General features: G+C 52.5%; 1 protein-coding gene across 2 annotated transcripts in view; it reads right to left on the reverse strand.

The window, feature by feature from the left end:
- The window catches only part of PARP1 (poly(ADP-ribose) polymerase 1), a 36,654-nt gene that overhangs the window by 15,174 nt on the left and 7,427 nt on the right, over positions 1-14,053 (reverse strand). Inside the window, exons 3-9 of one of the 2 annotated variants that reach the window (XM_004761924.2) lie at positions 8,840-8,955; positions 8,039-8,253; positions 6,454-6,553; positions 3,990-4,106; positions 3,214-3,390; positions 2,272-2,416; positions 839-979 (exon numbers count right to left, since the gene is read on the reverse strand). In XM_004761924.2, the coding sequence (XP_004761981.1) occupies positions 839-979; positions 2,272-2,416; positions 3,214-3,390; positions 3,990-4,106; positions 6,454-6,553; positions 8,039-8,253; positions 8,840-8,955 (1,011 nt within the window). The other variant, XM_013061160.2, reaches the window with a different exon arrangement.

A 14,053-nucleotide genomic window follows, 5' to 3' on the forward strand; every position in this document is an offset into this window, starting at 1 on the left:
CCTGGCTCTCCCCATCATGAACCTCGGCTCCTCTGCAACAGATGCACTAACCACGTACATGGAGGCTTGCTTCCCGGCTCTCCAAGCTGTTCCGCTGGTCTGTGTGTGTTCTGATGTCAGCCTGTCTTGTTCTGGTCACTAGAGGTTGTGACACAGTGTGCCATCAGGGAGCGCGAGGCCTCTTGTCCTGTCCTCAGAAAGGCTCTGGCTATCCGCAGGAGCTGCTGTCTGCTCCAGATCTGACAGCAGCGCCGGGCTTTCACGGGGATGGCTTGAGTCTATGCAGAGCACACCTCATGACCCTGACTTCTGGCTCCTGACTTGGTAAATTACTTACCTCCGATTCTGCAAGATTCTTCCCTGGACACTTTATCTTGTGCAGTCATTTGGCATATATTCCAGTTTCTTTGCTCTGCCTCACTCTATGGGTTTCTATCCCTTGACAAAGTAAGTTCCTCTCTGGGTCCCGAAGGACCAACCCTCATGTACGAAGGAGTCTGGGCTCTGCAACCCCTTAGCTTGTCACACCCCACCCCAGGGCTGTGGAGGGGCCAAGACCATCAGTGTCTCTGAGGGCAGGAGTTCAGACTGGCTGAGAACATCAGTCAGCAGCCTTCCACTGGGGACAGAAGACACACACACAAGACATGGCAGCTTTGCAAATACAGGTGCTGGCTTTCCCCCATAAAAGACCGAACAATGCTGTGACCAAAGACACCCATCTGGGAGTGCCCTGCCGGTGTCACACCACACTCAGCGCGTCCCCTCTCCCCGCCAACCTCACTGCCATCCCAGGAGGCATGATACGGCCCTGCTTTACACAACAGATTCAACTCACTTTTGGTACTGATGCACAAGGAGGCCTTGTTGGCCGTGCCCGTCAATTTCCCACCGAGTTTCTCGATCATGGCCTTCACCTCATCCTTGTTCCGTGAGAGTTTCCCGAGAGTCAGGATCTTCATGTTGGACAACGGCTTATCTGGGACGAGAGAACAGTCATTAGGCCATAAGGTCTCAGGGACACCTCAGCTCCCCTCTGACCAGCATCCCTGAGGGAAAATTCTATGAAGATAGAGGCCCAGGTCTAGTGGGAAAGCAGAGGACAAGACAGCACAGCAGGCGGAGAGCCTGTCCCATCCCTTGGCATACAGAGGACCAGGCCAGGGGAGAAGCCCCATGATGATGCTGCCCCACAAATGGGCCAGCCTGGTGAGTGGGGTTCCTGGCATTGCCCCACAGGTAGAGCAGGAAAGCCACTGTGGGGACCATGGGGCTGCCAGTGGGATGGGAATAGGAGAGGGAATCACGTGAGCTCCCAATTACTTTTACTCTTTTCCCAATCTAAAAATCTAAAAATAATAATCCAATCTAAAAATAAGCTACAATTTCTTATATGGTATTTATTAATTAACCCCATCCAACAAATCCATCTCCTCAAGGACAAAGCTTCAGTAGGTAGGACACTGAGCAGATGACAGATTCCAGGCACAAGGCAGGACCTGGCACTTGAGGCCAACACGGCCCCTAGACCAGGAAGGCCCACGACAGAGCTGTGTCTATCTGCAGTCCTAAACGAGAGTCCTACACGCACTCCTAGACCAGAACCTGGAGGGGGACGTCCCTCAAGCCCTCCCTGTGAGGCCAAGTCAGCGCTGACCCCAAACCAGCAGCAGGTGGATTCAGAAGACCATACGTACACATGAGCTTGTGTACACACACACATACACACAGTCAACTCAGAATGACCAAACGCATGTGCATGTGTACACACACACACACACACACACACACAGAGTCTTCCCCAGGAAGAGGTGGATCACCATATTTAGGCTGACTCTTGTCCTCCACCCACCAAACTGTGGCCATCCTCAGACTCCGCCACGTCTTGGAGTGAACAAAGGCAGCGAGTATCTCCAGCAGACGGAAATCCCCAACCGGTCTCACTCTGTGTGCTGGTGTGTTCGCACTCACACCAATCAGCCCTGCTCTGTGGGCCTGGCACATGGCAGGACTATGTGCGCCAGAGCCCTGAGCCTCACATTAGTCTCAGGATGACAGACATGGGGTCGGGGTGCCAGGAGGCAGGGAAGCAAGGTCTATCATGCAGGCAGGAGGACACTCAAAATGTTGTTTCGGATCAGGCCCACTGGCCCTTAAGAGGCCACCTCTCAAGCGCCTTCCACCTGCCACGGGGAGCAGGACTGACACAGAGGGAGACCCTCCCCCACTCTGGTCAGGGTCCCCCTGCCCATAGCCAGCCCCAAGCTGTACCTGGCGGAGTGGAGCTGTTCACACCAGCAGGCGCCGAAGCTGTGGAGGGCGGGGCCGCCACCACTGGGGCACTGGTCTCAGGGGGAAATATTCGGTCCTGCTTTTTGATCTTCAATTTTTTGAGGTAAGAAATTTCTCGGAATTCCTGAAGAAATTGAACTTTCAGTTAAGAAACCACTTCTTGGGGTGCCTGGGTGGCTCAGTGGGTTAAGCCTCTGCCTTTGGCTAAGGTTATGATCCCAGGATCCTGGATGGAGCCCCCCATCAGGCTCCCTGCTCAGTGGGGAGCCTGCTCCACCCACCCCTTCTCTGCCTGCTTCTCTCCCTACTTGTGATCCCTGTCTCTGTCAAATAAATAAATAAAATCTTAAAAACAAAACAAAACAAAAAGAAACCACTTCTCCTTAGAAATAACCCCCCCCCAGAGCAAAGAGGATCTGGATCGTCTACTTCTCACGATCAAGGGAGACATGCACGGCTGGCGTGTCAAGGGGGCTTAGTCAGTCAAACGTCCAGCTCTTGGTCTGAGCTCAGGTCACAATCTTGGGGTCGTGGGACAAGCACGGCCTGGGGCTCCACACTCAGCAGGGAGTCTGCTTGGGTATCTCCCTTTCCCTCTGCCCCTCCCCCTGCTCTCTAAAATAAATACATCTTAAACCGATGTGAGGCATCAGTATTCAAGTACATGGCACTGCAAACTGTGTGTTTGCAGCGGTTCCAAGTATGTAACAACACTGGCATGCATGGGCCGTGAACAAGGTTTTCCCTGAAGACAAATCAACAACACTCAGACTCAGCGGACAGTATGGCCAGGGTCCCTCCTGGGTTGCGCACGCCTACATGGCACTGCAGTTGTGGGGACTCGGAGCATGGACAAGCCCAGAAAGTGGGATGGCAGTGCTTATCTGCTCAGACCCCAGAACCCACCCTGCTCCTGCTTACCTTAGGGGTCACCCAGTCCTTCCGGCTGGGGGTCTGGGTCTTGACCATGCACTTGGTCCAGGCGGTGACGTCGCCTGTACAGTAGTAGGCATCGCTCTTGAAGACCAGCTGGCCGGAGCACTCCTCGCAGGGAAGGAGGGCACCGAACACCATGCCATCTGCCACGCGGTCCAAGATCTGAAGCCCAGAGAGGAGAAGCTACAGGAAGGCTACTCCCTAGCATGGGCAGACAAGCACTCGAGGAGAGAGGAGAGGGCTCGTCCTGATATGGACTCCCTGGGGCTGCTGGTCTACCCGCAGAGCTCGGGCTGCTGTACCTCAAGAGACCTTCTGTCCAAACGAAGTACCACAGCCCCCGTCCCTCAGTGATGTGGAAGGAAGGAGGATCCAGAGCACCCCCTGCTCCTGTGTGAGGAGCCACGCCAGCTGGGGAAACCGTGGGGTGCTAACGGTCCTCCTCTCATGAGGGCGGCTCCACGCCCTCCAGACCTGGCAGTGTCTAAGCCTTAACATGTGTGGCATGAACACACCAGGCAAATACACAACCCACCCTAATCTCCCCCAAATCCTAACCCCGGGGCTGATGTATGGGGAGGTTTTCCTGTCCTGGACATGGCCACCATGCCACAGAACTGCGGCCTTTCCACTCTTCCCAATCACCACTAGTGGGCATCCCACTGGAGGGCTTCCCATGGCCCGGAGGCACAGCACCAGCACTCAGGGACCCAGCCACCTCCCGCGTCTCCCACATGTCCCGTAATGCGAAGGCAGCTCACCGCTGACTCCCCAGAGGGCACTTGCTGCTTGTTGAAGATAAGCAGCTCCTTCAGGTCGTTTGTCGAACACACTTTCTTTAGCTCATCCTTGATGCTCCATATCAGCTCGTTCTGAGCCTGCAGACAGAGCCAGGTGGCTGACAGACCAGCTCTGTCCAGAGACCCCACCAGAAGGGGCTCCCCGTCTCGCTCAGTCTCCACGGGGGTCCTTGTGCGTCAGCTGGGCTGCACCTCCAAGCTGGTCTCCGCCACAGGTACGTGGCTCAGCCATGCTCTGGGGCATCCCAGTTCTACCCGGAGCATGCTGTCCCTGGGACCACCCTTCACAGACAGGCCTCCCGGCGCATGAGCCCATTGGTCCCAACACCTGTACCCAAGGACACCAGGCATGGCCATTCTCCAACCCAAACACGGGTGGGGACAATATCCAAGCACCCCCCCCCCCGGCCCCAACTGCGTATCCCACTTAGCACCGCATGGGAGCACATCTGCGCTTCTCAGGACACGGAATTCTCCATCTCGGGAGCCATACACACAGTGCCTCCCCCTGGAAGCTCTGAGCATCCCCACCTCGCCAACACCGTGCCCAGGCCGGCAGCAGCCTCCTCCCTGCTAGGGTACCCCCCACTGCAGACTACACTCCTGCAAACCAGATGTAAAAATGCCAGCCCCACTGACCCTGCGGAGTCGCTCTCCACACGAAGAGTGGATTTTAATGGGGTCCTTTTTAAAGATTTTTAAATTTTTATTTATTTATTTGACACAGAGAGAGAGAGAAATCACAGGTAGGCAGAGAGAGAGGGAGAAGCAGGCTCCCTGCTGAGCAGAAAGCCCGATGTGGTACTCGATCCCAGGACCCTGAGATCATGGCCTCAGCTGAAGGCAGAGGCTTTAACCCACTGAGCCACCCAGGCTCCCCCAATGGGGCCTTTTAAAAATACTTTTTCAGTCATCTCTGCCCCCCAAATGGGGCTGAAACTCAGGAACCTGAGATCAAGAGCTGCATGCTCTCCCAACGGGCTAGCTGGGACCCTGGAGCGAGGAAGATTTTAATGCAACTAGTGAAGCGATAGCACAGCGCACTTGTTCCTATCTTTGCGTACCTGCCCCGCACCCACCTGAGTTGTGCTGCCAGTCATAGGGTGGGGGAGTATGGGCCGAGTCCCGTGGTACAAGTTTCAATGGGAGCAGTGGAATCCCACCACCTGCTCAGCTAAGGCCAGGCTGGTGAGGCCCAGGCGGTGGTAGGGGTAGGGGTGGGGTGGGGAACATCTGCCTTTTTTATGTTCCTTTCATCCTGGATGATGCTTGACAGAACACCACACCCGTGAGGAAGTGCAAAGTAACACCAGCCACAGCCTTACTACAGCCAGATTTGCAAACAGATCTGCTGAGGGACAATCACACCAAACTCAGGGTTCTCACCAAGCAGCTCCAACCAGGTCAGAAACTGATTCTGATTTTTGTGCCATGGCAAAACCCGGATCCTCTCGTGGAAGCACCACGCAGGCAGAGAGCAAGTTCCCATGACAAGACTGATGCCGGTTCTCCGCAGCTTCCCAGTGCCCTTACAGACTCCACAGCCGCAGATGCTGCGCACCAATGTGTGTGTCAGCACCAAACATCCAGCATTTTCTGACTCATCAACTTTACTGATTCCATGCCCACATCATCAACAGGGTGCTGAGTATCTGTGACTATTGACTTGGTCAACGGTTCTGTCTGGTTTTACCACATGCCTTCCATCGCTTCTGCAGACAAGAGCTCTCCACTAAAGAACTAGGGAATAGCCCCGTCTCTTCCAGGCCCCTGTGTGTCCCCAGCAAGTCTGGCACTCCACTAAAGAACTATGGAATGGGGGTGCCTGTTAAGCAGTGCCAGTTAAGCAACTGCCTTAAGCAACTGCCTTCGGCTCAGGTCATGATCCTGGAGTCCCAGGATCGAGTCCCGCATATGGATCCCGGCTCTACCAGGAGTCTGCTTCTCCCTCTGATCTCCCCTCTCATGTTCTCTCATGGTCTCATTCATTCATTCAATGAATAAATAAACGAATAAATGAATGAATGAATGAACAAATAAATAAGTAAATAATCTTAAAAGAAAAAGAAAAAGAAAAAAAAAGCACAACTAGGGAACATCCGTGACTCTTTCAGTCCCCTGTGCGTGCGTGAGCTTAACACTGCGTGCGGTGCGTGCTAGAGGCCCTCCAGGTCTAGGATGGCATGCTGCCAAGAGGCTGGGGACCAGCTGGTCCATCCCCTGGAGCCCAAAAGCGGCTCTCCTTGAAGCACCAAGGCCTCCTCTGGGGGTAGAGGGAAAGCTGTGCTATCTCACCACTGCTCCCAATTTCGGAATTCTTGGAGGTCTCATTGAGTGGGATGCACATGCATCCTGGAACTTTCCTCCCAGGAGGCCGACAGAGAATTGAGGCAACTATTGAGCAGACACACAGCTCAGAGCTCACCTTGAGGGCCTTCTCAAGCCTACTATCCCTGTCCTTTTCTTTTTTAGATTTCTTCTTGGCCACTTCATCCATCCCGTCTACCTCGTCGCCTTTCCTCTTTCTGCGAGACACGGGAGAAAAAGAACCATCAGAACCCTGGAACCAGAGACTCAGGGGACGCAGGAACTTCCTGTCCCTGTAACTCCTGCCTGCCAGGCCCCGCATGCACATCTTGCTCTACTCCCCGGAGCTCAGGGTCTGCCCGGGCAGTATTGGTGACAGGCCCCACATACAGCACAGTTTACTTTGCTTCCGAGGGGTGGCCCCAGGGCCTTGGAAAAAGCCTACACCTGACATCAAATCTCCCCATGTATCTCTTGACACAAATGAAGCAGCTAGAAGGTTCTGGCAGGGACAGTGACAGGTTAAGCCCATAGCCGAGGGGCAGGGATTGTAGAAGGATGAACCACTCGTGCCAGGGTTGAGCCTTTCAAGCTAAACCACAGGGCTGCTCCTGGTGCGGTTATCCAAGGCTGGACTACACTGTCATCCCCCCCAGCCACGGGAACAGGTCCCTGCACACCTGGCTCAGCCCTCACCTGACCAGGGTGTGGGATGCACAGGGCAGTAGGAAGGATCCTCAGAAGTCATGGTGGTTAAGGGTCTGCTGCAGCTGTCACAGACCCAGCTTCAAACCCCTGCACTTTCCCTCATGCATGAACGGAGAACCCACGTGCCTTCCAGAGAGTGACTTGACCCCATTAAGCACCCAGCACGATGCTTGCTGCTCTGTTACTGCCCCATTGATGCTGGCTATTGCCATGGCACACAGGGGAGCTTAGGCCTCCCTGCACACACATCACAGGCTGGCCTGACCTTAATCCATGCCCGATTTTCCAGTTTTCCTGTCTCCTCCAGAGCTGCATACGCTGTGCACGAGCTTGTGTGTGATGAAGCCAGGTAGCACCTGATAGCGGCTTGATGATGGGAAGGTGAGAATCACCCCAATCCCAACAGTCCACAGCTGGGCATGGCCCTGCCACCCTTCCCCTGCTGTGCCCATGACCCCAACTGACTCCAGACCGGGGCCCAGAGACCAGCAGAAGGGACAGGAAAGAAGCGCCCGCCGACTCCAGATTGGCTCCAACTGGACTTCCTGTCCTCAATGTTGGTGCCACAGAAACCCCATACCATTCTGACACTATACCAGGGGGCTCCTCATCCACAGCTCCCCTCCTCCCGCCACGATCCTCCTAGCAACAGCAGAGACCAACGCAAGATGCCACAGGGACGGGAAAGCAAGTGATGCAAAGGTCCCAGGAAATGCAGTGCTTGGCCCGGGCACGGGGAATACTCAGGGCCGGGGGTGCTGGCAGTGGCAGCTAGCTGGTCCTGCCGGTCTGTGGATCAGAAGGGGAAGAGGGAACAGATGGGCAGGAGCTATGGGAGTTACAGGACCATGCACCCAGGAGGGGCAGAGCGCAGCCATAACCATCCTTCACTGTGCACTCCTAGCTCGCTGCAGGTCAGCAAAGAGAGATGCCAGAATAGCCTGGAATCTGCAGGGTCTACCCGGGGCCCTACCCCCATGACCCCCCTCAACTACCCTTCACTCTTGACTCCTGGGAGCTGCTTCTTCAGGGTTTCCTTATCCTCTGCTGCCAGGAGGCTGAAGCCCTTGAGCTGGCTAGCGCTGTACTCAGCCCGGAAGCCCAGCTCCTCCCTATTTCTCACAAAGCAGTCTGGGTGGTACCAGCGGTCGATCATGCCCAGCTGGGGCTTCTCTGGGTCCAGCATCTTCTTAGATAGGCGGATCTGGCCCTGCAGGAAGAACCACATGTGGTACCAAGAAAAGAAGAGTGACGGCGACATCAGGGACTTGGGGAAACAAAGGTTAGCTGGTACCAGCCAAGGGGCCTCAGGTCCACACCAAGGGCACTAGAAGGGCTGCTGGCAGCCTCGGACTGCTTTCTGCTGCCAAGGACTGTGTGCCAGCCAAAGCCTCAGTGCCCCCATTTTAAATGAGGTCAACTCCACCCACCCACCCAGGCACGTGAGGACGCGCAACCTCTTCCCTGAGAACATCCTGCCAGGCCGGAGCTGATGTAAGCAGAGCTGGCCTCGACCACTAGCTAGGATGCCATCCTGCAAGCCCCCACCCCAGTGGGCTTGTTCCCCCACCGCCGTGGCCCCCAAACTACAATTCTGTGCAGCCTTGGGGACCAGGTTGGGGACCCCAGGCCTGACATTCTCAGGAGCTCCGAGCCTGGGAGACATTCACTGAAGCTGAACCGGCAGCACTGGGCTAACCTCCACAGCCCTGCATCTTCTCTTCTCTGGACACTCGACAAGGCGGCTGCCAGACAGCCAGGTGGCTCCAGTGATCAAACCCCTCCCCTGGGCTCACCTTCTCAATCTTCTCCATGCAGCCCTTGCACGTGCTTCTGTTGGACTTGGCGTACTCGGCCGCAAAGTCAGCCAGCGTCTTGTCCGTCTTGCCTCCGCCTCCATCCTGGCCCTTGCCTGAAGGATGGAGCATAGCGGCGCACGCTCAGCTTCAGAGTGGCCACAGAGAGCCCGAACCCCCCAAGCCCTGGGACACCTCGTGCTTGGGCAATTGTGACTGGCCCAGCTCTCTGGAGTCTGTTTCTAACAACTGTGGCTAATACAGCTGCTCTTCTGGCAAGAAAAGACGACCCTTCCTTGGATAGGATCTTGAACAGCATGGCACCCAAGGGTGCCAATCTCACCTTCTGGCTCCTTCCATTACTGCCCCCCCCACACACTTTGGACAAAGTGCTTGCTTCCCGCTAATCATGAAAGCTGCGTCCTCCACAACATTTGAACTACACCTTCTGATTTCCAAGATCCTTCTAGGCATCAAAGTTACATGCTGAAATTAAAGGTTTTTTTTTTTTTCTTTTTTTTTTTTTTAAGGGGTATCTTCACACAGAAACAGGAGTGCAAATAGCAATCACGCAGGGAGGTGGCATTTCTCAATGGGAAAGCTGTGGGGGGAAAGCTGGGGTCATTCGGCAGAGAACCTTGGGGACCAACAGCTAAGCACCTGGAACAAAGGAGTCTTTTCTTACAGAGAAGTGAGTCCTAGACTGAAAGTTTCTGTCGTAAGATCAGGAACAATACAAGGCCTTCTTCCCCCACATCTACTCAACACTGTCTTGAAGGCTCTAGCAAGTGCCACTAGGGCAAGAAAAGGAGACAGAAGGTGTAAGTTTGGAAAAGAACAGGTAAAGCACCTCTACGTGTAGGGACAGGACTGCACCAGCAGGAATAAAAAAAACTACTTCCACCTGTAAGTGAATTGAGCAAATCTGGACGAGGCAAGGTCAACATAGAAAATGTTCCTATATATGAACAATAGACATTATGAAAGGAAATTAAACCATACTCCTATTTAAGTAGCGTTTTAAACACACAGAACACTTAGAAACAGATTTACCAAGACACACAAACCCTCCCAGGAAAGCTTCAGGCTGGTGTGAAGTTAACAAAGGCCCAAGTTAAGTGGAGAGATACTTCAGGTCTATGGACTGACTGACCCAACCAGGTAGCATATCAATAAGCCAATCCCATTTGACACCCCACCCCCCGATTCCAGGTGATGCTAATCAAAATCCTAGGGAGCCGGTTTGGGCAAGAAATCCGTAAGTTTACCACAAAATTTGAAGGGAATAACATAAGACCTAGAAAGGTCAACACAATATTGAAAGAGAACAAAGCTGAGTGAGTGATGGCACCATCTGTTTACTTTGGAACTCTGATGGGGAGGTAACCACTTACTCCCTCCATACTATGTGATTTCATGATGTCCCACAAAGTTGTAGGAATTAGGGACAGTGAGATGCTGGCAGACACAGCAGCCAAGGGGGATCAGAGTCCAGAGACACACCCAGCTATGCAGTTATGTGTCTTAAAGTCTTCGCAAAAATGATAACGGAAACAACATGGTACCCACCAGGAAGAAATAAAAAACCACCCCCTTCTCCCACTTAACAAAAACGTTCAACTGGAAACCAAATATGAACGCCAGGATCACCAAACTTCCAGAAGAAAACAAAGGAGGGTATGTCACAGTAAACAGGGAAGATTTCTCAGAAGGTGGACAGCCCTTATTAAAAAAGGAGAAAAAAAAATCAACCACTACTCTTCATAAAATGTCAGTAATTAAACAATGACAATACCCAGAATGATAAAAGGTATTCACGTTACCTATCTCTAATAAGGGACTTGCACCTAGAATATTTTTTTTTTTGAAGACTTTGTTTATTTGACAGAGAGAGATCATAAACAGGCAGAGAGGCAGGTGGGTGGGTGGGGGGAAGCAGGCTCCCCGCTGAGCAGAGAGCCTGATGTGGGACTCATCCCAGGACCCTGAGATCATGACCTGAACTGAAGGCAGAGGATTAACCCACTGAGCCACCCAGGAGCCCTCGCACCTAGAATATTCCAAGAACTCCTACAACTCAAGAAAGAGACCAATACCAACCAAAATCACGCTGAGTTCTCACTACCCTCCTATCAGGAGCAAATACCGAAGCGTGCCTGTGCCAGGTGCTGACGAGGATGGGAACTGGTACAACCCAAGGACAGTCTGACAGTTTCCTGAAACAGCTGAACGGACATCCACGGACACTCTACCGCTCCATTCTTAGGTGATTGTCCTGGAGAAACATGACTGCGTGTCACGCAGAGATGCGTACACAGACGTGAACAGTTGCTGTATTTGCACCAGCGCGAGGCTGGGAACAGAAGGTCGGTTTAACGGTGATCTACTGCAACAATCATCCCTCAGCAATCCCACATGGTGACAAGCCAGGCAGCCTGTGCCTCACAGGCCTTGTGCTGAGTGGAAAGAAGTTATGGGAGAAGCAAAGTTCCTTTGCTTCAGAAACCCTAAGTCCCGCAAAGTTAATCCAGAGCCATGGTCACCCAGGTGGGGAGGGTAACTGAAGAGAGGGCGCAAGGAACTTGGGGGGGGGACAGGGACGGGAATGTTCCCTAACTTGACGGGATACAGGTTACACGACTGCCCACATCTGTCAAACTCACAGAAGTGCATGTAAATCATTTAAAAAATCCCAGATGAAGAACTGAGAAATAAGAGCAGAACCAGAAGCTGCAAATGAGCAGACAGACATTGATCACAGAACATTCAGTTCAGGATGAAGCTTCAGTACAGCAAAATACAAAAACGTGCTTCAAACAAACACGTCAAAGGGCAGGCTGGCTGGTTGGTGGGCACACACAACTCTTGATCTAAGGGTCGTTGAGTTCGAGCCCCATGACAGGAGTAGAGTTTACTTAAAAAAACAAACCCCCCCACAAAACTATGTATTTTAAAAAGTCAAAACTGGCAAATATATTTGTAAAACAGAAGACAATTCATATTTTGTTTCATTACAAAAAAACACAAAATACCCTAAAGGATGAGGAAAGGACACCTCCAAATACCAAATTAGTAAAACTGACTACCGAGCGTGACAAAGCATTCCACCCCACCAGGAGCCCGGTGAAGAGGAATGGAAATACCTGATGTGGGGACCTGTCCCTGGGGGGGTGCCCATCTAAGGGCCCCAAGGTTTCTGGAGGGCAATCAGACACAAACACAGAAGGCCTCAGGATGGTTCATGTCTTCTAGCAGCTATCTCTCGGAATTAAAGAAATAGCTGGACAGCTACCCAATCTGGACAGAAGTTTGAAGCACCTCTATCTGCAATGTAGCAAAAACGGATGACGGTGCGGCCTCAAAAGACCGGCTGTCTGGAGCTGAAGCCTGGCTCACTGGCCTTGGCCTGGCCTTGGGGCCCATCAGTGCATCTCCAGGGGACATGGGCTATTGCACAAGGGTGAGAGGACAGTCATGTCAAGGGTCGTGAATGAATCACAAAATAGAGCAAACTTCAATAAACGATAAATACTACATTAAAAAAAGAGATTTATTTATTTGACAGGCAGAGATCACAAGCAGACAGAAGCAGGCAGAGAGGTGGGGGAGGAAGGCGCGGGGGTGGGGGTGGGGAGCAGGCTCCCCGCTGAGCAGAGAGCCTGATGCGGAGCTCGATCCCAGGACCCTGAGATTATGACCTCAGCCAAAGGCAGAGGCTTAACCCACTGAGCCACTCAAGTGTCCCACAAATACTACATGTTTTTAAAAAACTCACAAGACTTAACATGAAAAGAGTAAGTGTTAGGGACACCTGGGTGGCTCAGTGACCAACTCTTGGTTTCAGCTCAGGTCACTACCTCAGGGTCTTGAGACTGAGCTCCAGGCTGGGCTTTGAGCCCAGGGTGGGGGGAAGCCTGCTTGAGAGTCTCTCTCCTCTCCTTCTGCCCCTCCCCCACTTACGTACTCTCTCTAAAATCAACAGATCTTACAAAATAGTAAATATTCTACTGTAAAATCTAACACAGAGGTCAACATCACTAGGAAAATGCGAATCAAAATCACATGAAAGAACACCTCAGGATGGGTATTATAAAAAAGGGAAAACACACACACATCCTCAGATAAAAGAGTGCCAGTGAGGACATGGGGGACCTGGAAGGACCCTGAAACCTGAATGTCGCTGGCGGGGTGCACAGTGGCGCAGCCCCTGCAGAACACTGTGCATCACAGGTCGACTACGAGCCCCGGCGACTCCCAGGGAGGGCAGGGAGCGGGGTCTGGACCAGGTCCCCGCACACCATCGTCCACGGCAGCACAGTCTGGAACTGCCCCAGTGCAGAAATGACCCACAGGTACCCCAAGGTGGGGGACCGATAAACTGTGGCCTACCCAAACTGTAGTCCATGGCACGGACAACCCTGAGCGAGACAAGCCAGGCCCAGGAAGACAAACCCAGCACAACTCCTGGCACAGGAGGCACCCAGGAGCCCCATCCAGACAGAAATCAGCATAGGGGAGGAGCCACTGTGAACCGGGCAATGAGTTTCGGGGGGGGGGGGGGAAGGTGAGAACATTCTAGAGAGGCTCAGGCTGACAGAGCGCATGCGGGAACACGGCACCGAGGGTGGCGTTCCCGTTATGTGTGTTTTTCCACACACACAGTGACAGAGCATTTAACAAAGTGACACTTAGAAAAAAACAAAAAAACAAAAGAACAAAGTGACACTTAGAACCCCATTTCTGCAGGAAAGAATAAACACAGCACACACATGAATCAACTATTTTAAAAAAATTCCTAGGGAGACATCCCACAAGGCCGATGATCATCATCTTGGAATTACAGGATCTGGTAAGACATAAACTTCCTGGGTGTCTTTGTCCATTAAATCAGTCTCTTTGGATATAAAAATCCTTAGACAACTACAAGGTATCATTATGTTAACTTTAGGACTTAAGATGTTTTGCAAGAGAAACAGTTACAGCAAACTTACCATGTTCCATATTATAAAATTATCTACTTTAATACACATCAATTGTAAGTAGATGGGACACATTCCTAAACGGACTAACCACTAACCAGAACACAAAAGGGGAAAACTACCACAGAACAAAACCGTGTCCCCGCTGCCCTCAGTGAAAACAGACCCGCTGGCTCTCTGAACCGTTTCTCAGCAAACTTGCTGTTTTTATTCACGAGTGTGAGCGGCGTCACTG

The sequence above is a fragment of the Mustela putorius genome, unplaced genomic scaffold (genome assembly GCF_011764305.1).
Source record: "Mustela putorius furo isolate JIRA1106 unplaced genomic scaffold, ASM1176430v1.1 tig00003942_pilon_pilon_pilon, whole genome shotgun sequence".
Lineage (NCBI taxonomy): Eukaryota > Metazoa > Chordata > Mammalia > Carnivora > Mustelidae > Mustela > Mustela putorius.